General features: G+C 44.2%; 1 protein-coding gene across 2 annotated transcripts in view; it reads right to left on the bottom strand.

Annotated features, from left to right (window-relative positions):
• The window catches only part of SIK2 (salt inducible kinase 2), a 71930-nt gene extending 48945 nt beyond the window's left edge, over positions 1–22985 (bottom strand). For both annotated transcript variants that reach the window (XM_048512625.1, XM_048512626.1), the window contains exons 1-3: positions 22617–22985; positions 12620–12736; positions 9191–9254 (exon numbers count right to left, since the gene is read on the bottom strand). In XM_048512625.1, coding sequence (XP_048368582.1) covers positions 9191–9254; positions 12620–12736; positions 22617–22793 — 358 coding nt within the window. In that variant the 5' untranslated portion in view covers positions 22794–22985. The remainder of the gene's footprint in view (positions 1–9190; positions 9255–12619; positions 12737–22616) is intronic.
• Between the last annotated feature and the right edge of the window lie 340 nt (positions 22986–23325).

Genomic DNA, 23325 nt, shown 5'->3' with positions numbered 1-23325 from the left:
AGGGAATAGGTTTGTAATCTATTGCAGTAGTTGCTGTATGTATCACCTTCAGAGCCATTCGGGGGTATGGAGGTTTATCAAACTGAATAAATAACAACAACAATAATATTGTACTGCATTCTACCTCTATAATCCACTTTCAACATGATGGTCTATTATACCTTAGGGGTTTTTTTGCTTGCATTTGTTTTATAATTCTGTCATTCAATACTATAGCATTGTTTACTGGATGTCTTATGCTGCCCAGCTGAACTGTTCTCTGTATTTTGGGATCTTCCTCAAGTCTTAGTGAGAAAGACTGGCTATGAAGTCAATAAATAAAAAATCACAAGTCCAACTGAACAGGATTCTAGCTAGAAACCAGATAGTAGGCCACTGTGACAGACAGCTAGCATTCACAATAGACATTTTGACGCACCAGCTGGACCCTGCCCTAAGGAGATTTGGAGGGGATGCCAGCAGGATAATAATTTAAGCTGCCGCTTTTCTTCAGGAATGACAGCTGACTTGCCAAGGATATTGGAAGATAAAGTCAAAGAACTGAGGTTAACAGATATAATCAAGACAAAACAAAAGCAAACGTTAAGCCCCTTTTACCCTATTCCATCTGCAACAACCAAGTTCAGCAATATGTTTTGTTATCTTTTTTCAAAGTAAATAAAGTCAGTGCCAAAAAAAGAAAGATAAATATCCCACTTAATTCATACGAACATTTTCTAACTTCTTACTCAAATATCCTCGCTTGCCAATTAACTGTTCACCAATTGTTCATTCTTGGGGGTCAAACAGAACCAATACAGGCTGGTACGGAATACTGTCAGGAAAGCAGCTGAACTATTAATCTTCTGCCTCAAGCCCCCGACCCCGTAGAAAGACAGCACTTCCGCCCCCGCTCATTCTTAGAAATCTCTCTGCTGTCATTTTGCACTTGGCTTTGGGCATGTCTGACAGATTCCATGAGCTGCTCTATGTGAGGTAATTCAGGATAAACTGGAAAGCACCTCAGACATAACACAGGACAACAGCAGGAAAAAATGGGTCTCTCTCTGGAAGCAAAACAGCTTCCTGGGCAGAATACAGAAACATGTTCCTTACTTGGAAGAGGGGAAAAATTGTGAAGGTATTTGGAAATGGCTGACATTTCAAAGGTATGTGATCTTAACTGAGCGTGTTAGAAACAGCAGCACTTAACGCTTGCTCTCATCAGGGGTTTTTAATGTATTTTTCATTAAAATACTTGTAAGAGAATCAGGCTGGCTAGAGAAAACCTTTGCTGGTTGACAGCACTCATGCACTATGCCCCAGTGACTCCTGTGTACATGGAGTGCTTTAGATGAGCTCTCCAGATGGTCTTCAGAACACGTAAACACCCCTCCTCCCACAGGTTTGATTTACTGTTGAGGAAGATGCAAGTACATTGACTTGTGTATTTCTTCTATTATGTCAGCAAGAAACAGAAATGACAACTTTAACTATTAGAGAAATTACTCTGCATCTTTAAATAAATGAATAATAGAGAAATTATATCGTACTGAATAAATGTTGGTTGAACAGGATAAAAAAGTTTTACAGCTCTCACAGTCACTCTATATCTATTTATTTAAAATATCTGTATCCTGCCCTTTTTCCTAATTAGGAATCTGAAAGGCCCAAGCTATTAAAAAGACATTAGTCCAACACAGAGTATTAGGCAGCTCTTGTTTTATGGTAACATTTTTTTCAAGTTCTTCTACCATTTTTTGTAAGCAACAAGTTTTTTGTAGTATAACTAAAGCAGCTCTGCAAATACACTGACATACAAAGGGTTACCTTAATATCCTGCCTACCGATATCAGAGGGCTTCAATTACTTATCTGAAAAGATGGAAAAATTCCATCTACACATGTGAACACACAGCCCTTGGAAAAATAAAGTTTTTAAAACCATACATTCTAAGACACAAACTAAGAGAAGACCTCAAGCAGTCGTACAAGTCCTCAAATAAAACTCTATGCAAAAGCAATTTCCAGGTTATTTTGTCGTAAGATACCTGCAGCTTCTACAATCAATGCAAACAGCTAACTGGAGTTCATTTCACACTCTTCCTTGAGCATCAGAACAAGGATAAGATGAACAGAAGACAGTGAGAGATCTAGCCCAGGGGTAGGGAACCTGCGGCTCTCCAGATGTTCAGGAACTACAATTCCCATCAGCCCCTACCAGCATGGCCAATTGGCCATGCTGACAGAGGCTGATGGGAATTGTAGTTCCTGAACATCTGGAGAGCCGCAGGTTCCCTACCCCTGATCTAGCCAGAGACAGAAACCTCCCCGCCCCCTTGGGAGGAGCACAGGCAATCTCCTGACTTCAACCCTGATCTGCGCAAAAAGATACAAAACAGCAGAGTCCTTCATAGAAAGCAACAGACCTCTGGCATGAAAATGCTGCCCTGGTAATGGAAGAGAAGTCAACCAGAACTGATCAGGGCAATTTCTGGTTGCCAGTAAGGACCAACTTGCCTGTGAATGACAAGAATTCACAGCATGATGGTCAAACAATAGCCTTCCTCCTCCTGCGAGTGAAGACACGCGTAGAACCAACAAGTAAGGATGGAGCTGTTTTGGCACCATCTTCCTTAACCTTCCACAAACTGGGATGGAAACCTAATGAGGAAGGAAGTCCCATAATTGCTGCGTTGTGACCAAGAAAGCCCCCTCATGAATGGCAACCTATCAAGTCTCTGTGGCAGTGAGAGTCACAAAATGCAGCTTTGTGCCATGGCAGGCAGTCTTTGAAGCACCTGTTTTGCAACTGTGTGAGGTCTTTAAAGGCAAAAACAGGTGTGGCTGCAGCAACCAAAACAAGCAGATGCCACACAATTGAGCTGAACCCCAGGAAGCCTCCACACAACTTATTTGACTTAGCTGGGCCTGGCAGTGGCCACCACACAACTCAGCTGAGTGTCTTGGCACTGCACAACTTCTACATCTGGCACAAACTTTTCCCAGGGGAGAGAAGCCAAGGGGAGGGGAGGTGATCAAGCTGAAAGCCATGGGGGGCACAGCAGTGTCAAGCCAGGACCCAGATGCCAAGCCCCACTCTGCCTTGAAAACCTGTTGAGTGACTTTGGGCCGATTACTCTTCAAAGCCTCACCTGCCTCATGGGGCTGTTGTGCACAGGATAAAAAAATGCAAGCTGCTTTGAGTCCCCACTGGGGAGAAAGGTAGAGTGAATAAATAAGTTGAAGACTGGAAGGGACAGATAAAAGGAAGGCTGGCCTGTGACGAGGAAGGAAAGGACAGGGTTAAGTGGAGAGGACTTGAACACAGCCTGGTTGACAGAATGGAGGAATAATGTGGGGAAGGGGACAAAGGGGAAAATGAAGTGATCCATACCCGTTCTCGTGGGTTTCCTGTTTAACTGCCTCAGAACGTGCATATAAAAAACCTGGCATCTTGACCCCTAGTGGGAGGGGAATTCTTCCACAAAGCTAGGGTTGTCCCCAAGGGTGAGGGAAAATCTGAAGGGGGAAAAAGGTGGGGACCTTTCAAAAATCCCCCAAATCTAAACTCACTGGGAAGGGGCGAGTGAGATCTTGCGATGCTATATCACCAGGCCTTGGCCACCCACTGGCAGGAGGGTTATTTAGCAACCTGGTAAATGAGTGATGGTAGCAGGAGGTTGAACCCGGCAAGGGATGAGAGTTGGGCAGGGAGGTGCCGTGGCGGCAGGGAGGAGATGAGGCTGCAGGGCCACCAGGCAGGCTGGCAGGAACCAGCAATAGTGCGACAGAGTAAGTAGGAGTGGCAGGGAAGGAAAGGGGGCAAGAGGCTGATGGGAAGGAAGGCGACAGCAGGGGGCAGGAAAGGGCAGGAGGAAGAGAGAGCCCACAAGGGAGGCAATTTCCCTCCCCCCCCCCCCCCACCAACAGGCAAGCAGCACCAAGAGGCTTGTCACAGAAAGCGAACAGGATGCAGTTTCTGCTTCAACACTCTGATGCCCAGTTGATTGGGTCTAGTGCACAGAAAGGAGAAACTGGGGGCTAAAAAGCCTGTGATTTTCCTCTTGTGCAATGCTTGAGGGTCTCCTACCTGCTCCAGCTATTTTACAGGTTGGTCAGGCTTCAGCAATGATGTAGCATCATGATTTACCACATCTAAACAGCCTATGCTAAGCAAATAATTTCTCCATCTGAACAAATTAAACACCAGCAGACAGATACTTTATCCCCAAAAGAGATTTCCTATTACGGAGCAACTGAATATTAGCACTACAGATACAGATTAACAAGAATTTTAGAAGTTTCCCGTGGAAACAGGGCACTAAGAAACACTGCAAATGTACAGTACAGGAGGCCTGCTGAAATCACACTTTGCAAATTTACTCGAAGTATGTGGAAGGCCAAGGAGCTTTGTACAACTACCCAGGCAGTCATGCCATAGCACTGTGGTTCAATTAAAGTGCTGAATGCACATCAACAAAAGAAAAGGGTTAACAGATAGCTTGGCTAACAAATTTAACACAAAACAACTAAATGCTCAGCAGAAAAAAAAGGGAGAAGCAAAAGGTAACTCGATATTCTTTGCTGACTTTCATTATCAAGAGCAGCCTTGACTTTTTGGCTCTTGTGAAACGAAAAAGTTCTTGTGCACACATAATGCACTGGCACCCAGAGCACTGAAAAATACCTCCCCCAATAAAGATCTGGAATAAATGCAGACAGACACTGGGCTAGCGACTAATTCACCCTCATGCAACCCCAAGCCACTAAGCAAACAGGATGGCATCAGCCAGCCTCCACCTCCTCCATCCTCCAATCACTGGACGTTTCAGTGCCACAAACTGATGAACTTTATTCCAATTGCTCTTCAAACCAAACTATCCCTTCCTACCCGGCCCCCAATAGCTTGACTTGCCACCAACTGGCTACAATTCATATGTGTGACAGTCAGTTAACAAGGGTGCTAGTATTTCCTGGCTGCGAATGTCACTTTGCCCTCTCTTGAATGTTTTAACACAGATCAGTAAGCAAGCTGCTTTGGACTTGAAGCTCATTTTTAACCATTATTTCTGGCAGAAATGCAAATTGTACTCTGCTCCCAGGTGACACGGCTATAACTTCTGAGCCCTTCCAGGCTAAGATGCAAGGTAAAAGTGGCAAATAGCCTAAAATAACTCTCAATATCACCCACAGAGATGGAGGTGAGCTTGATCTTTGGAATGAATATCGTTCATTATAACCTTTAAGAAAATGGCAAACCTCAGCCTTTCTGTTTGAGAACAGACAAGAGACAGGGCTGTGTTACAAGTCAAGATCCGAAGGACCTTGCAGCCAGTTTTGAAGGTCCAAAGGGAATCCGGACTTCTTTCTTGATCAGTCCTGCCCCAGACATCCACAGGAACGCTGCACAGCAAAACACTTCTAAAACTAAGGAATTTCAAAAGCGGCTTGCAACATGAAACAGAATTTTGCAGTTCAAAAGAAAGTTAAAAATCCAGTGTCACAAATGGAAGCCCTTTGGCATGTCCAGGTAGCACCTGAGACATGGCCCTTGCGTCTCAGTTTTGTTACTGAATTTGAACTCTTTTTCAGGGGAAAAAAAGGCAGGATATGAGTTTTAACATGTGAAAATGTTATATATTGATTGTTGACTGGTACTAATAAAAAAGGTAGCTTTCAATACTTTTGTGACTTTCTTATTTCAACAGGAAGTCTATTTTAAAAAAACAGCCAATTCCCGCATTTGTTCCTAAGCTGAACTTTTTTCTCTTTGTAAATTATTTAATACAGTCCTACACTATTTTATCCTGTACTCAGTTGCCAGTCATAAAAATTCCATCTACAAGAAATAATCAAACATCACCCAAACACACAACACATTATAAAGCCAGAATTCACCTAAAGACTCTTCCAAAAAGCTTTGTCATTAACGTTATAATTCAGTAAATATCTAGGTTTACTTGTGCAGACCATATTGGTGTTGTGTTCGGCAATACAAAGGAACAGTGCTGTAGTTTAATACTCCTGGTTGTTAGTCTCATTAAGTATTAATTCACCAATGAATTACAGGAAGCCTCATTTACACTACATGCGTCTAATTCAACAGCAATTCTATAGAAGACAACCTCATCCCAGAGGAGAACACTGGCTTTGGCTTTGTAAGCGGGCTGATGCCCTCATTCTGGAATTTCCTCTCCAGAGATTTCACTCTGAGCACTGAAGATGCCTGTCACGTGCATGAGACAGCACGGACTTGCAGTTCAGGTTAGCATATAGAACTGGAGACCAAACTGGCTCTCAGCAAGCCAAGCAGTAAAAGCAGGATGTAGGGGTAGGGAGAGAGGTCATGTAGTCTGCTCTAAGCTCTCTGAAGGGCAGGATAATATGATTACATAAGCCAGGATCAAGGAATTGTGTTTCCCAGCAACTGCAGTGAAACTTGCTTAAGACAACGAGGGATAGCCATAAAAGCTCTAAGCACTGAAGCTAGCTGTCACATGCATGAGACAGCATGGACTGGCAGTTCAGTTTAGCATGGAGACCAAACTGGCTCTTAGCAAGCCAAGTAGTGAAAGCAAGATGAGGGTAGGGACGGTGGTCATGTAGTCTGCTCTAAGCCCTTTGAAGGGCAGGGCAATATGACTATATTAGCCAGGATCAAGAAATTGTGTTCCCCAGCAATTCCAGTGAAACTTGTTTAATACAACAAGGGATAGCCACAAAAGCGTGCACATAACCAATAATTTCTAAAGGTTTAATGCACACAAGCTGGAACCCACAGCTCTTGTTCTCAGGAACTCATGTATCAGCTATGCTCCTCCCAGACAGCTCTTGCTTGCTGTGACAAACCAGAGGAATGTGCAGTCAGTCTCATGCGGATTGTGGGCTTTTTCAGACATTGCCCGATGCCCTGAAGGGTTTTACCAGAGGAGGTCATGAGGATAACTTCTTCGTTGCTTTTTATAACAAGATGTAAGCAACTCAATTTCAAGAATATTTTGTTGAGCAAAAACACATTTGTTTACTTCTACAAAAACCAAGAGGCAAACAATTATTCTTCACCCCAGTTAAGCATTTAGAGGCATCCTATACGCCAGAAGGATCTGAAGACGTAGGAAGAGGTCATCTGTCACCTAAGGCCAGGCTAACAGTAAGACTGAGTGCCCACGAGGCATCGGAATGATCATCATTTCCAATAAGAATGAAAGTACTCAAGTCCCTCAGAATCTAGGATGGGACATAGATCACTGTCCTGTTTGAGAGCCATGAAGAGGAACGAGAACAGTTCTACAGCTCTTAGAAAAAAGGGGACTATTATGACAGCATTCTCTTTTAGAACAGAGGAAATCTCTAGAGCAAGTGGATGCATAATCCTTAGGGTTCCTTGGTTTGGAGGAAGACAGGGCTACAATTACCTGTAACTGCTGTTCTTTGAGATCTTCTGCGCAGACACACATTGGGACTGGGCCTGCTGCACAGATCAGCAACAAACCAGTCTTGAGCTTCCCTTGCCATTAGATGTGTCTCATGACTTCTTTCCCTCCAACCACCATGTGGCCAACAGTAGAATGCCCTCTCCCTCAGTTTCCCTGAGCCGCCGCAAGCACACCAATGAGAACTCACAGCGGGGCAGGAGGAAAGGAACATGTGTCTGTATAGAAGACCCCAAAGAACAGCAGTTACAGGAAAGTGCAACCCTGTCTTCGACTTCAGTCTTCTGTGCATTCCATACATTGGGATTCTAGCAAGCTACATACACAATAAAATGGTGGGAAGAGTTCCGAATATCCTTTATTTAAACAACAAATGTAACACCGTCTTCTCTCCATGGTACACTTTGGAGTGTTTTGTGTAGTTGGGCATCTGTCAGAAGCTAAAACTACTAGACCATGGCCACACAGTCTGAAAAACTGTGTTAATTTCATCTGTGAAAACCCGCAACGATATACATGACCAAACACAATGACCACCACCAGTCGACTCACAAATTAAAATGTGAGCTCCAGTTCACTGATGGACATACTACTGACTCCCTATTTTTGAGCTTTTGATCCTGACAGTAGGAGACTGATCTTCTTAGTATAGCACTTCATTGGTCTTTGCTTTTGGAACTGCAAACCAAACTAACTTGTGAAATAACCATTGGTAATTTTGATAGATGCTGCATTTTAATGGGGGTCGATTTTAACATATAGAGCCATATTTAATAACTATTTAAAATTTGATTTTATTTGTGCTCTATCTATTTGTTTGTTTGCCGCCCTGAGCCCTTCGGGGGAGGGCGGTTTATAAATATAAATAATAACAACAACAACAACAACAACAACAACAACTTACTATAATAACTTACTATAATAACTTTTTTACAATAACAACTTTTTTACAATAATAACTTTTGTTATTAAAACAAATACCAAAGCTACCGTAATCAGGTAGAAAATACCAGTCAAGATAGAGACTATCTTTTCAAAATTATCATAATTTAGGATTGGGGCAGCCCAACTTGGGGAGTGGGTAGGAACTGGCTCTTGAAGTCGCCGCCTGGATCCCCTGTGGAGGCGGTGGGGCAGCTGCGCCATCCCTGGCCCTCAGGACTGGGATGTTAGCTGCATTCTAGAGGACAGCCAAATAGCACAGAAATTGCATTTTTTTCACACCACTCCTTTCCTGGTCTCATCCACTGAAGCAAATAGGGCAGAATAAGCTTGTCTTCTTTCAGTTGCAAACTTGGTAAAGAGGCAGGACAAACAGAACTGACAGCCCCGCTGTTATTGACCTACTGTTAAGACACAGGACTGCCAGTCAGTGTAACAGGACAATTCACTCAAGTTAAATTTGCTTAGTTGCAAAGATAAATCATATGAATTTAGCATACAAACAATAATATAGAGATAAATTTTAAGAAAGCAGGGCACATCTGATATGAATTGAGCTAATGTGTAAAAACTGTTGTTGTTTTTTTAAAGTTTGACATTGTTGTGATATAGCAATCCAGCTTGTAATGCATTTTAGTTACTCACACGCTGGGCAAATGGTAGAACAAATTGTTTAAGCAGTTTATTTGATTTCAAAAATAGCGCTGTGTGTTACTTTGAAACAAAAAAACACAAAGAAAGCAATATACAGCTTCCATTTTTAAAGTGAAAACAATTCCAAATAATTAGTCACCAAGTTATTTGAGCTATTTTTAAACAAAAAAAAAGGCTTACCAAATATTTCTCCATTTTTGGCAAATTCTGTCACAAGGTACAACATGCTTTTGGTCTCCATCACCTATTGATGGAGAAACAAGACGTTAGCTTAACTTATTTGGGGACAGAAAAAAAATCAACAAAGCCCCGGAAATACGTTTTCCCTCCCAACATGTCACAGCAGCCATTTAAAAGCCTACCGACCTCTGGTTATTTCACAGATTTAAAGTTAAGGGCACGATGATCTCTAAACTGGAGGTGAAACCTGTTTTCCTGACCAACGCGACCTTTAAAAGGATGGAGGTAGTTTTCCTGTGCTAAGTGTAAGACTGGAAGATAGGTTCGTTCAGGCTCTATGGAACCTTCTGGCTAAGCATGTGCTGCAGTAATATCGTAATTTACCAGAGAAAATTTGGAATCTATGCTGAAGCAACTTATCAAATATTGTGAAAGACAGGGTATGGAAAAACAAACTCTTTCACTTGGAAAGGATGTAAAGAGTCTAATAAATCATGAGAATCCACCTATATTGTCTAGTACAGGGGTCTGCAACCTGCGGCTCTCCAGATGTTCATGGACTACAATTCCCATCAGCTTCTGCCACCATGGCCAATTGGCCATGCAGGCAGGGGCTGATGGGATTTGTAGTCCATGAACATCTGGAGAGCCGCAGGTTGCAGAACCCTGGTCTAGTATCTAATCCATCACATTAGTTAGGCCTTCTCACCTACCTTTCTCTTGCTTTTTTTTATCAAACCCAGGGGAGCTAGATATACAGATATAAATGTCTGAGAACTACAAAACTGAAGATGAGGGTAAATATGGATGCAGTTCTGCAGTCATCAAAGCCTTATGCTTTCTGCACTTTCAGCTACCAATTAATTCACCCATATTATTCCCTCATGATGACCTGGCCTCTTCCTTCACTGGGTACAATAATTTGAACAACAAAAATGGTATGTTAGCACACAGGAACAATTTACTTCTACAGCTTTTTGCAAACTTCAAAACCTGACCTTTCTGTCCAAGATTTTCAAGTGTATGCCCCAGATCTGGCCTCCATCTCTGCCTAGAGTAACAGACTGTGAATCCTAATGGTAAGAGTGTGCTCTGCTAGAATTAAATAATGTTTAAGTAGTAATAGCGAGCTGGTTATCTCAAGTTCATGGAATCTGTTTCCTGTCCAATATCTAAAAAGTAGCATTTATTTCAGAACCCCACAGAATTGCACCTCCTGCCAAAACTGGCCTCTTTGGATATCAGTCAATACACTGACCTAAAGACAGATAAATATGCACTGCATCTTGACACATCTGCTCATCAGAGAAACATTAACAAAGCAAAGTCAAAGGTTGAACTAACTCTGCTCTAATCAGCCCCTACGCCTTGGCTTTTTTACATATGGAATTATAGCATATAGACACTTTGTTGGTTATACCCGCTTTTCTCCTCAACAGGAACCCAATGTGGCTATCACCATTTCTCCCCCCAGACTGCAACTGCCCCCAGGTCACTCAAGGATCTTTCACGGTAGAGCAGAAATTCAAAACTGAGTCTCCCATAGCATAAGTCCAATACTAATTGCTACACCACATATACCACATGTCAATGGGCAGCTGTCCTTCGCGTGACCATGATACCAAACTAATCCCATGGCAATTTAAATGGACAGTTACAAAGTCATCACCGCCATCACATAGATCACCCTCTTAGAGCAGAAATATTACTGGAGTAATGACTAGCCACTTCTTCAGCAAGAACCCATCATGCAGAGGGGGATTCCTGAGCTCATGGGAGCGGTGAGGTAAGCAGCCATGCGGGCTGTGAGGGAGGGCGGGGAGAGAACAAAAAACCCCTTGTCTCTTCTGTTGTTGGTGATTTCATTCTCTTCAGCCTTCTGACCCACATAGCTTGCAGATCATACAGGCTTCGTTCGCAGCCCTTGGAATAAACCTTCCCAAGGGCAGAAAGGACTTCCAGAAGAAAGGAAACACAGGAACTCAGCAGATCTTTGAATCCGTGCAGGGGCAAATCTAGCCCGATGGGAGCAATCTGTGAATGCCAGTGAACCGCTTTTACACAGGGATAGCTTGGAAGTGGTATTTTACCTAAAAGTTACAATGGACACAGTTCACTGGTATCTTCTGTATATAACTGGACTATCAGAAAGTTCCAGTAATTTCCTTAAATGTGGCACTGGAGATATTCATTTGGTGAATTCTTTATCCAGAAATGTTGGTTTATTCTGTGGTTAGATTTCAACTGAAGGGAGGCACCCTATGTTAAATAGAATGGTGATGTCCAAACAAGGATTTCTCGCTTTAGTTCTTTTTTTTTTGCTTCCCTTGCAAACTCCCAAATTAGATAGCCAGAGACTGCTCTTTTACCCCAGTCAGCAAGATAAATATATCAGACTTGAGGATGTTCAAAACGAATTCATGCATGACTGCCATTACTAGATTCTGTCAACTAGTACATGGGGCTCTAATAGAGGGTACAACTTCCAAGCAAGCCACTTGGACTTTTAGTCAACTGACATGAAAGATGAGAATCTTGCCTCTCTGTGTGACTGTATGGGGGTGTCACTTGAACGAAGAGTAACCTAATTCAAACCTAATTTTAAAAATGTTTCACTTTCATGGGCTTGCAGAAGAAGAAGAAGAAGAAGAATTTGGACTTATACCCCACCTTTCTCTCCTGTGAGGAGTTTCAAAGCAGCTTACAAGTTTCTTACCTTCCTCTTCCCACAACAGATACCTTGTAAAATAAGTGGGGTGAGAGTTCCAAAGAACTGTGACCAGTCCAAGGTCATCCAGCAGGCTATATGTGGAGGAGCAAGGAAACAAATCCAGTTCACCTAACTGGAGTCCTCCATTCATGTGGAAGAGTGGGTTTTTCCAATTTCTTCCATCAGAAAAAAAAAAGTCCTCTACAAAAAGTTGTTTCCTGAATTTTTTTTCTGCTTTTTTCTGTGCCTTCAGACTCCAAAGTTCCACTGATCTCCCTGGATTCATGAGTGGCTTAAAGAGTGGCTGCATACTCACAGCAAAGCAGAAACTCCATGAGAAGGCTGTCCATAGTCTAACAAAGCTTGTACCTAGGACCTGTTCCTATCAAAAGGGGTTCAGTACTGATTGACTGATTTCTCAGACATCACACTATACATTCCTGTGGCTGTTCAAGTCAATAAGAGTTCAGCATTGTAAATTAAAGAATTACTGAAAACCATTCTGATCTCAACATGCACATAAGAGGCAAGTGCTTTCTTTATTAAAAATACACTGCTTGTTGCTGATTTGCAGATCAAAGCCAGCATTCGTTAACAGCCTCCCAAAGACTAAAGCCACAGCAGGCAAATATAAACCCACAATATGGAAGTGAGGCAAAGGACTTATTTCTCTAGCCCCACTCCTGTAGACCTGGTAAGAAGGAACGGTTGCTACATACCTGATAAAGCTTGATAATATGTGGATGATCCAGCATTTTCATTATCTGCACTTCACGATAAATTTTCTCCAGATTCACAGAATCAAGCTGAGATTTGTCAATGATTTTTATTGCCACCTAGAGTCAAAGACAAGAAATATTATGTTTTAAAAAGATCAGATTTCCCAAACTAAATCAGCAAGTTTGCAAATAAGTGATGTAGTTGTTGAGAGAGGCAGACTTTAATTTGAAGAACCAGATTTGATTCCCCACTCCTGCACATGAAGCCTGCTGGGTGACCCTGGGCCAGTTACAATTCTCTTGCACTTTCTTAGCCCCACCTGCTTCACAAAGTGCCTGTTGTGGGGAGAGAAAGGGACTGTGATTGTAAGCTGCTCTGAGATTCCTTACAGTAAAGACACCAATTCATTGTCTTCCAAGTTGCTGGAACTTAGCTATCTCCAGCATTCTCATCAGGGATGTATCTGATATGCTTTTCAGCAGAAGAGAACTGCACTCAAAATGTAATATTTTGGACAGAAGTTCCAAATATTCTGACTGTTACCCAGAAAGACGGACATATCCTTGGCCAGATTGCTAGGGCGCAAACAACACACTTTGTTTTACATGTACTCATATCCAGCAGGTCAACTTACATTCTTCACCATAAACAAAGGAAAGCAAAAGCATATCAAACTAATGAAGTTGCCTGGAGACGCCAGTCACGGGAAGCGGGGGGAGTATTTCAAAATAAGGCTTCCCAACAAAAATATCAGCCTTCATAGTATTTTCTCTCTAGTTCTGCATTTGTTTCTGCTGTGTTCCGTTTACACTGGGGGTAGTAAACTTAGTTGATTTTGTTAAAAAAAAATTAAGAGACTGCAGGTATCATTATGTTCACTGTTATTTTCTTGGAACGAAGCACAGCTCTCTCTTGCCACCCGATCAACTACTGACTTGTTTCAGTATGTGTGTGTGTGTGTGTGTGTGTGTGTGTGAGTGAGTGAGAGAGAGAGAGAGAGAGAGAGAGAGAGAGAGAGAGAGAGAGAGAGATCCAAAATAGGAATTTTTCACATTTTAAAAAGATATATTTCTGAAGAAGCCTAACTTGAAATGGGCCAAAATAAGCAATTGATGAATGCATGGAAAAGGGGAGAGGACTTTCAATAACTATCAGAAAGGGAGCGGCAGGTGCTTTTCCTGCAATCTAGAAAAGTGCACTCAAATGAGAACTCTTGTTTGTTTGTAACCAAAGGAAATAATTCATTGAAGGCAGACAAACATTCAGGTCTGCTAAAACACAGAACTACCTCCCCTTTCCTGGATGGGGGAAGTGCTGCTAAATCAAATGACTTCAAATGAACTGCATGCCTGGAACTCAAAGCTCCGGATCTGCAAAGAGCCGCTTAGGACCTTGCATTCTCTTTGCACATGATGCAAGCCAGCATTCAAGGAAAGTGAGCGTCAATACTCTTTTGAAGAAGAATAAAAGCCGCTGTTTTTTGTTCACCCAATACATAACAGCCTGTAAAAATGTCACAAGATACCATTAAGATTAGCACTGCTCTTAAGAAGTGTGAAAGGTGGCTTGAATCACAAGAGCATCAAATGTTACTAGAAACAGGATGGAGTAAAAAAATTCTTAACCCCGCCAATTTCCTTGCAGGGCATTCATTTGGATTTTTAAAAAATACTTAAAATGACCCCATAGGATTTTTAAGACAAGAAATGTTGGGAGGTGGTTTGCCACTGCCTGCCTGAATCTCACATCCCTAATATTTATTGGAAATTCAAATTCTAGTCAGGGCCAAATATCCCTCCAAACAGCTACCGTCTACACGGAAAACATGTTTTCCAGTTATTCATGTTCAGTACAATGGTTTTGCCAGATTAGTCCCTACCCTGTATAATTCTTATCTATATAAAAGGCAAGGCATATTGGCAACAACTCACTTTTAAAAGAGCTGCATAGGCACACGAGTGGAGGGGGTAGGCCACACGGTCACAAGCGTATTGAATAATGTGAAAGGAAACCCCCCCCCCCCCGCCATTTACAAGTAAGCCAATGCATTTCAGCAATGACTCACTTTTTAAAGAGCTGTGCAGGCTCATGAGTGGAAGGGGGTCTACCTCTCTTGCCCTGGGAAGGATGAGCATTCTGCAAATGCTTCTACATGTTGAATTTTAATGTTTCGTGAATAATGACAGAAATGACCAGCAACAGTTTTTTAGAGCCCATTGAATTTTTTCACACGGGCTTTATCGCTAGTCGCTTGATAAGAAACAAACTCCTTACTACAGAAGGATATATTTCTGAAGAAGCCTAACTTGAAATGGGCCGAAATAAGCAATTGATGAATGCATGGAAAAGGGGAGAGGACTTTCAATCACTACCCAAGAGGCAGCGGCAGGTGCTTTCCCTGCAATCTAGAAAAGTGCACACAAATGAGAACTCTTGTTGGGTTTTTTCCAGCGTCCTTGCTGAAACTGGCTGATCAAACTGCTTTTAACAAACTTTTGGGTTTAAATGGCAGTCAGGTGATTGGGCAAGAGATGAAACTGCCCGGAAAATGGAGAACACACGTAAACCCGAGGATCTAATTTCCCCAGAAGCAATCCAGTGGTGATCCAAAGGTTTAATTCTGCATTTCTTGAATTCAAACTATATTATTTCCCCTTCATCTGCAACATGTTCTGTTATTTACATAACGCTCTCTATGATGAAGGACTTGGATCACAATTTGCAACTGCGATTCACCTCTCGTAGCCTCTCAGCCCGGAAGATTCCAGACAGAGCTGTGTCAGTAGAGAACAACCATTAAAAAAGAGAGAGAGAGAGAGCAGCAGTGGATGCCCTTTTGGTTGCACACCACTGGTTCCCATTTCACAGAGCTAATCCAGCTCGCAACCACTTGTTCTCCCTCTCCACAGATATCTGCTCCTTTTCCAAGTAATGACAAAATGAACCATTTCATCTGAAGGCCTGCAAGCAGTGCAGTTCCAAGAAATCCAGTTCTCAGTAAGTCAGATGTTGAACAGAGAGAATCTAAGGAAGTCAGCTTCAGGGACTTTCAAATATTTGCTCTATTTAAGGAAGATGGAACAATATCCAAGTCTAAATCAAAATGCTTTGGAATTAAAACTCAGCCTTCCACAAAAAAGCTTTCCAGAGGCTATTATACCCCAGCGCTTTTAAACCTTTCTGTAGCACACACCACCAACACTGAACATTTTGCTTTCTATTGACCAGGTACATGTTTCAATACCTGTGTCGTGTTTGGTTTATACACATACTGGATTCTAAGGTAATTCTGACTTCTTAAAAGAAAATCAGTTGGCATTGAAGATGATAAAAAGCCCCCAACGAATAAAAAAGCAAAACCTAGAAAGTGTAGTTCAGGTAACCTCCTACCCAGCCTATATGATACTTTCCAGGGCACTGAGAGCAGAACAATGTAGCCTAAAGAAAGTAAATAGCATTTATCACTCCACACCTCTTGTCACTGCGGTCACCTTGTATGAAGGCACCATTTCAGTTTTCTTAATCTTTCTTCCCACAGAAGTCTGTCAGTTTGATTACCTCAGTAGCTTTGCCCACATCTATTTTCCTTCCATTTTAGGAACGCAAGATCTCCTTGCTTGCAAAGGCAAACCATGGCACACGGCTTCCAGATTTTGCAGTTTTAATCCTGCAATCACCCCCATGCCTTAACCTGCATGCGCTCACTCATATGTGAGGAAACAAGTAGCCCACTGCAAAGGAGTGGTCATTTTCAACTGGGATGGTGGGCAGGTTTACCCACTGTTCTCATTTGGCAGGCAATTTCTGCATTTCCAATGATACGATACAGAGTATATATAGCTAATACAATGCTTGAAATTTCAACAGAACAAACATACCAATTGTTATAGGAGCTAAACTGGAAGCACAACACTGTACCGGGGGGGGGGGGGGGATTCAAAGATGTCCACATTGCACAACAGCCTGGGTTGTGCTAGTGGAGAGAAACCAACCAATTTGCTGGAACCACTGATTTGTCTACACAGTATCTGTAAAATTCTCCTCCAACACCACATTTCAACGGAATCTACTTTCTTCCTGCCAGCTTTCTTCATCACCCCGCTTTCACCTGTACAGTATACCACACTAATCTTTGATGAACATGTATATTTAGACCTTAGTATGCCCCCTCACTTTATGTGTGGTTAGCAAGTGCACAGTTCAATGTAATAATGCAGGTCAGTTCTATTGAGTGTTCACCCAAACTCATTGTTGTCTCCTCCAAGAGACCGAAAGGAGTATTAAAAAAATATCTATCTAAGCATGTACAGATTCAGCACATTTGCAAGTGCCAAAATTTACTTGCAAGCTGGGGCAGCAAAAAGCTTCACTCCTAAATTGTAAAAATATTTATAATGTGGGATATAAAACAAAAAGCACCAAATCAACAGAACTCCGCAGAACAAGAGTTTGGGATTTCACCCTGCTTTTCTCAACCATAAGGAGTCTCAAAGCAGCTTACAAACTCCTTCTCTTTACCTCCCCATAGCAAACATCTTGTGAGGTAGGCGGGGCTGACAGAATTCACTCAGAGAGAACTGTGACTGGCCCAAGGTCACCCAACAGGCTTCAGGTGGAGGAGCAGGGAAACAAATCCAATTCACCAGATAAGAGTCTGCTGCACAAGTGGAGGAGTAGGGAATCAAATCTGGTTCTCCAGGTTAGACTCCACTGCTCTTAACCACTACAACACACTGACTTTGAAAGTCAGGTAAAGGGGATCCCCAAAATGAGAATCTGGAGGGAGGGAGAAGAAACCCTTCCCTTTCCAATGAGCTCCCAGCATGACCCCAAGTTTCTGTGATGCCGGAAAATATTTTGTTTTGATTCTACAAGGATTCATTTACTTATCAAAGAACTAACATGTAGATAAGTGAAAGAATGTGAAAAAGAACACTCAGGCTTCTGCAAGGCTCTATTTGCAATCATCAGCAATCTGATGTGGACGTTTTGGGGGCCTTGCAGTTGCTAGTTTACTAAGGTTAGGATCCAAGGATCCATTTGATACTGGTTGTGGTGGGCTTTCCGGGCTGTGTGGCCGTGGTCTGGTGGATCTTGTTCCTAACGTTTCACCTGCATCTGTGGCTGGCATCTTCAGAGGTGTATCACAGAGGGAAGTCTGTTACACACTGTGTCCGGTGAGAAGGGAATGTTTAGTGAGGCAAACCATTTGATACTGACTGCCTTCCCTTCTCTCCCCAGTTTCTCACAATATGAACAGCTGCTCCAAAGGCCAGGGGATGCTGTGGAGTAATGGGTAAAATGGTACCGGGAGTTGTACATGAAACGTGGAATCAGAAATGGGGGTCCTCCCGTATGTGAGGAGGAGTGTTTCATTCACATACGCTGAGCTTTGGATCCAAGGCACGGCAACAGTTATCAAGGCACTACTTCTAAAAAGTATACACCAAATGCTTCATGGCTCCTTATCAGGAGGAGCAATTATTATGGCAGAATTTTCTACTTCATGTCCAAGTATCCCTGAGTTATTTATCCCACAAATAATACTTTAGCATTATGATAAATATTAACCTTTTGCTGTGGACGACAGATGAGAGAGAGTGAGTGTGTGTGAGTAAAAAAAAAAAGGATAAGGATAAACAACACATTTTTTTGCAACTTGGGTTCGGTCAGACCTGACAGGAAGCATGAGGCCAAGAAATCAAGTTCCATTTGATCAGCATGTCAAAACACACACACACTCACACCCCAGTAATCGGAAAGGTGAAGTACAAGAAATATTACTAAGTATTTCCACAATCCTTGAATCCTTCCCTCCTAGCAGCGACAACAGAGGTGAATGTCCAATTCTAAAACTGAACAGGGTGTACAAACTCTTGCCAAGAATGAAAAATGCTTTGACTGAATTTACGAGCCCCTTAAGCAATAACAAAATTTCATTAAAAATATTTTAATGTGTTTTACAGCCCTGAATATGGCAGGTCCCACAGCTAGACGTCTAGTCCTGAATCAGCCTCTGGCCTGCCATTTTATCTGTTCATTGGGGGCTCCAAGGAGTCCTCTGAGCAAAAGTCATTACCCATCTGCATTTTACATGGTACTTCCACACTGATGGGGATCACCAATAATAATTACAGTTATTTAGGTAGATAATTTTTTTTTAATGATCTGAGTTTTACAATTTAAAAATTGGGAAGTGTTCTACATTTTATTCTTTTACACTCCAACAAGGCAAGGACCGATGCCTTCTCTCCAGTAGCATGAGACCTGGGCACAAAACTCAAAAGATTAGCTGGCTGGTTACCAGTTGAAATGGAAAACAGAACTCACAGCATGAGAGTCCTCAGGTTTTAGTACTAGCAAGGTCAGGGGCATTGTTAAGAAAACTATCCAAAATATAATTTAGAAACGACAATCCAATGTGATTTTGTTCTGTTTATGCTGGCTAGGTTTTTAAGTGCTTTACTGGGTGAATGAAGCAATCAGTATTAAGAGGTGAAAAATACTACAATTCTCAGACCTGTTTCCATTTATGCAACCTAATATGACAATTAAGACGCCAGCTTTAAAAAAAAAAGTAGCAATTCCTCCTTTTTGTATGGAACCTTCACAAAACTCTAGATTAAATTTTAAGAATAAAATTCAATGATATTAAACCCTATCAAATCAGCTAGGGAAGTAACCTTTGTAAGCAACAAAGTTTTCAGTTGCTTAAATAAAAAAAAATAAAGTATCTGAAACATAATCCCCACAAAAACTGCTCCAGTCATTCATTTAATACTTAAACCAGCTTACCCACTTATCCAACAATCAGTAATTATGTGTACCTCTGCCCCACCCCCACCCCAAGACTTGTACCGTATTTAATGTGCAGCTTGCTTTTCAAAAAGACTCCTACGGCCTTAATTTAGTGCAGACAACAATGACTCATGTGACTGGAAGGTAAAATGGAACCATCCTTCTTTCAGTTTACCAGTTCAGGGGAAATGGTCAGGCTTGTGATGTGCCCAAAATGGACAGACACCAACTTAATACTTTGTGGTCTGACGTTGGTCACTCCCAACTTGGGTCAAACAACAGTAATTTGTAGCAAGTCAATCAGCCCCTCTAGCTTGCTGGTTATTCTCATTCTTGCCCAAGGCAATAATGACTGGAAAACTGGGACGACAGAATGGGCACTATGTCCGTCCCCGTCCCCCCCACTGCTTTGAAATGCACCCACAGATCAGGCCTGGGGCCCCCTGCCAAGATTGCCTGCGCTTCTGCTTCTCATTGCTGGGAGCAAAGAAAGCTTTTCTAAGCCTGCCAGACTGATTTGCTTTGGGAGCTCCAAGGAGAAAAGAAATCACCTCTCCTCTAGTCCTCTTCTTACCCAAATAAGCAAACACTGCTGGCTGAAAGTAAATGACAAGCGCCAAGATTATGCCAGGCTGGCACTGACTTCTTAACCCCATTTGCCTTTGCTGTGAAAAGAGAGAACAAAAGAAGCTACTCATTTCCATCTGATCCCAGCCAGTGGGAAGGAAATGATGAAGGTCAACACGAGCGGCCAAGGACAGGGAGGGCCAAGCACCGGAGCCCTGTGACATCCAAGGAGAGCAGAAGATGATCAAAGCATAATAAGGCAGACGCCCTGCTAGGGAACAGCTCCACCAGTGCCAGCTCTTCCCCTTAACAACATCCTGGTTTGCTCAGAAATATGCCCGTGATCTCGCTCTATCTTCCTTGCCCATGAGCTAGCCCCTTCCCAGTTTGTTCTAATGTGTCAAGCATGCCTTTTCCCTCCCATCAGCCGCCTCCTTGGGTGCTTCCCTCGTAACATGTACAGTTCCAACCTTTTCAGAGGATGCCATGCTTCCATTCCTGAAAAATCCCTGCCACTCTCACCATAAACACATGAAGCTGCTTTGTACCAGACCCCCTTGGCCCACCAGGTCTGCTGTGTCTGGCCACAGATCTCTGGAGTCTGACATCCCCAACTACCTTATCCTCTTAACTCGAGATGCCAAGGACTGAATCTCAGGCCTTCTGAATGCAAAGGGGGTGCTCTACTGCTCAACCACAGCCTCCTTCCTTGAAGATGCAAACTGAAATGAAGCGGCACCCCTTGCCGAACTCACTTCTAGGGAATCAGCCGGTATCTGGGTCCCTGTGGGAAGATGTCTTAGAGTGTCACTCATTCTGACTCCACGATCCTTCTACTTCTGATAAGGACCTAGCTTTTTTGGAGGGAACCAAGTCTGGACACTGCTTACTGTTCCCAAATATGTGACCCCACTCCCCAAGATTCAGCAGAGTTGCGCTCTCTGTTTATTACTACAGCACCTCTTTCCCAGGGCCACGTGCTTGTTTATGAAAGCAACATCTCCCTCCTGGAGAGTTCAGGCAGATGCCCCTTGCTTTCAGTGGGGGGCTTTTCTGGAACTGTGTCCATCTTCTGCCACACTAAGGGAAGGTTCCCTCTAAGCAGTTTCCCCACTCTTCCCCGGCCCACAAAGGCCACCTTTTGTCTTTGCAAGGAAGACCTTCTCCACTCTTCACCCCCCAAAAGCAGGATTTCATCTCTTCTACTCCATTTCGACTTCAGCTTCCCAAGTCCCAAATGGGAACTCAAGCAGGTTACATAATTCTCCTCTCCTCTATTTTATCTTCACAACAACCCTGTGAAGTAGGTCACCGTAACAAGATCACCCAGCAAGCTTTCCCAGGAGACTGGGGATTTGAACCTGGCTCTGCCAGATCGTAGTCCCACCCTCTAACCACCACATCAGACTGGACTGCTTCTCAAAGGCAAGACCCACCCAAGTTCCTCATCCTTGCAGAGAGAGGAGGGGCCATGCCTTCCTGCATATACAGGTTTCAAAGGTTATCTTTCTTCCTGGTGCAGACCCCTCCCTTCCTCTTCCCCCCCTGGGATGACCTTCACACTCTCCTGATTCTGCTTCTCCACAAAAGGCCCACCCCCTCCCCTTGACTTTGAGGGGAGCATGCGGAGGTCTCCTTTCCCTTCCTGCCTTCAGTCATCTTCTTTCTTGGGGGGGCTCATCTCTCTCCCAGGATCTGTGCCTTGTCTGCATGTTTCTCCTTTGTACATACCACGAGTCATTCTTATATTAGGTGTGCAGCATATGCCATGCGCTCAGCCATACGTTTGCTAGTTCAGGTCTACAATTTCATTTATTTTTAAAAAAACGCAAGTGAGGTTTTTCTCAGAAAACGATGCCCTGCCATCCCTAATGTGCATAAAGAGCTGCTCCCCCCCCCCCACAACAGGGAAAAACAGGCATGCAGCCTGCCATGCACCCCAGTCAGCAGACATACCTCTTGCATGCACATCTGTTTGCAAAACAGAGCCCATGCATACTATGCTCGAGAAACAAAACCCTACACCAGTCCCTGAAAAAGAGGAGGGTTCCCCATCGCACATTCACCTACACGTTAAGCTTAAGGTTACAAAAACCCCACGCGATGGGAATACAAAGCAAAACCACAGCCCTGCTACCCAACTTACAGCGAATCCTGCATTCACACGTGCGAACCTATTCGTAAAGGGAGGGGGGGGGACCGATCCCAGTTGAAAAATAAAACCAGGGACCAGTACCTGGGCTTGCATCACGCCATCAATCCGACACGTGTAGAAGGTAACGTGAGGATGCAAACCAAAGAAGAATCGCGTGCAAAGTATCCATGGGTTGTGCACGCATTCGCTGCCAAGGGGATTGTGTATTGCAGGGTTGGTGGTGAAAAAGAGGTAACTAGTTTCTCCTTTCCTTGGCTTTGGGGGGCGGGGGCGCCTCCCTCTGTCAGTCAAGCCCCTCTTCGGCCGGTGGGGGCCACCCCTCTGTTCTTTCCCTCCCACAGCTGAAAATGGGGCGTGTGACCGAGGGGCGGCTCACCTGGGTGGGGGAGGGGGGTCGCCCTGCCACGCCCACCGGCCCCGAGGTCACTGGCGGGTTGCCCCCCGCACCCTCTCAGACCACCCCCCCGCGCCCTCACCTCGCTGCGCGTGATGCGGTGCCGCCCCAGCTTGACCACGGCGAAGTTGCCCTTGCCCAGCGTGCCCTCGATCTCGTAGAAGCCGACGCGGACCGGGACCGGCCCTCCGCGGGACGACGACGTTGGCTGCTGCAGCAGCGCCGCGGGGGGAAGCCGCCGGGGCTCGGCCATCACCATGCTGCCCGGGCGGGCGGCGGCGGCGGCGGCGGCTCCCCTCCGGCGCTCCCTTCCCGGCCCCCCGCCCGCCCGCCCGCCCGCCTGCCTGCCTGCCTGCCTGCCTGCGCTGCCTCCCAGCCGGCCTCTCCCCTCAGCGGCCGCTGCTGAAGCCGCCGCCGCCGAGCCGGCCTCCCAACCACCGCCGAGCTCGGCCCCTCGGCCACGCCCCCTCCGCCCGCATCACCGCTCGCGTCAGCGCTGGGGGGGGGGCGCGCGGGCGTCGCCACGGCAACCGCGGCCGAGCGCTCCAACGGCCGCCGCCGCCAGCTTCCCTTCCGTCCCCTCCTCCTCCCCCCTCCCATCAGCAGCGGAGGCGCCTTCCCGCCAAACAAAAAAAACTTCCCCGTCAGCCCCCGCGACCTACTTAAGGGGCTTTCCTCTTCGCCCTCACAGCTGAGAGCGTCGTCTCTCTCTCTCTCTCTCTCTCAGTCTGGAGAGGCGCATCGTTGTGTCTTATTCATGTGGCTTTTATTGTTTTTGTAACTCTTGTAAG

This window comes from Sphaerodactylus townsendi, linkage group LG12, assembly GCF_021028975.2.
Source record: "Sphaerodactylus townsendi isolate TG3544 linkage group LG12, MPM_Stown_v2.3, whole genome shotgun sequence".
In the NCBI taxonomy this organism is placed as follows: Eukaryota; Metazoa; Chordata; class Lepidosauria; order Squamata; family Sphaerodactylidae; genus Sphaerodactylus; species Sphaerodactylus townsendi.
Note: the sequence above shows the minus strand (reverse complement) of the source record. Positions and strands in the feature narration are given on the sequence as shown.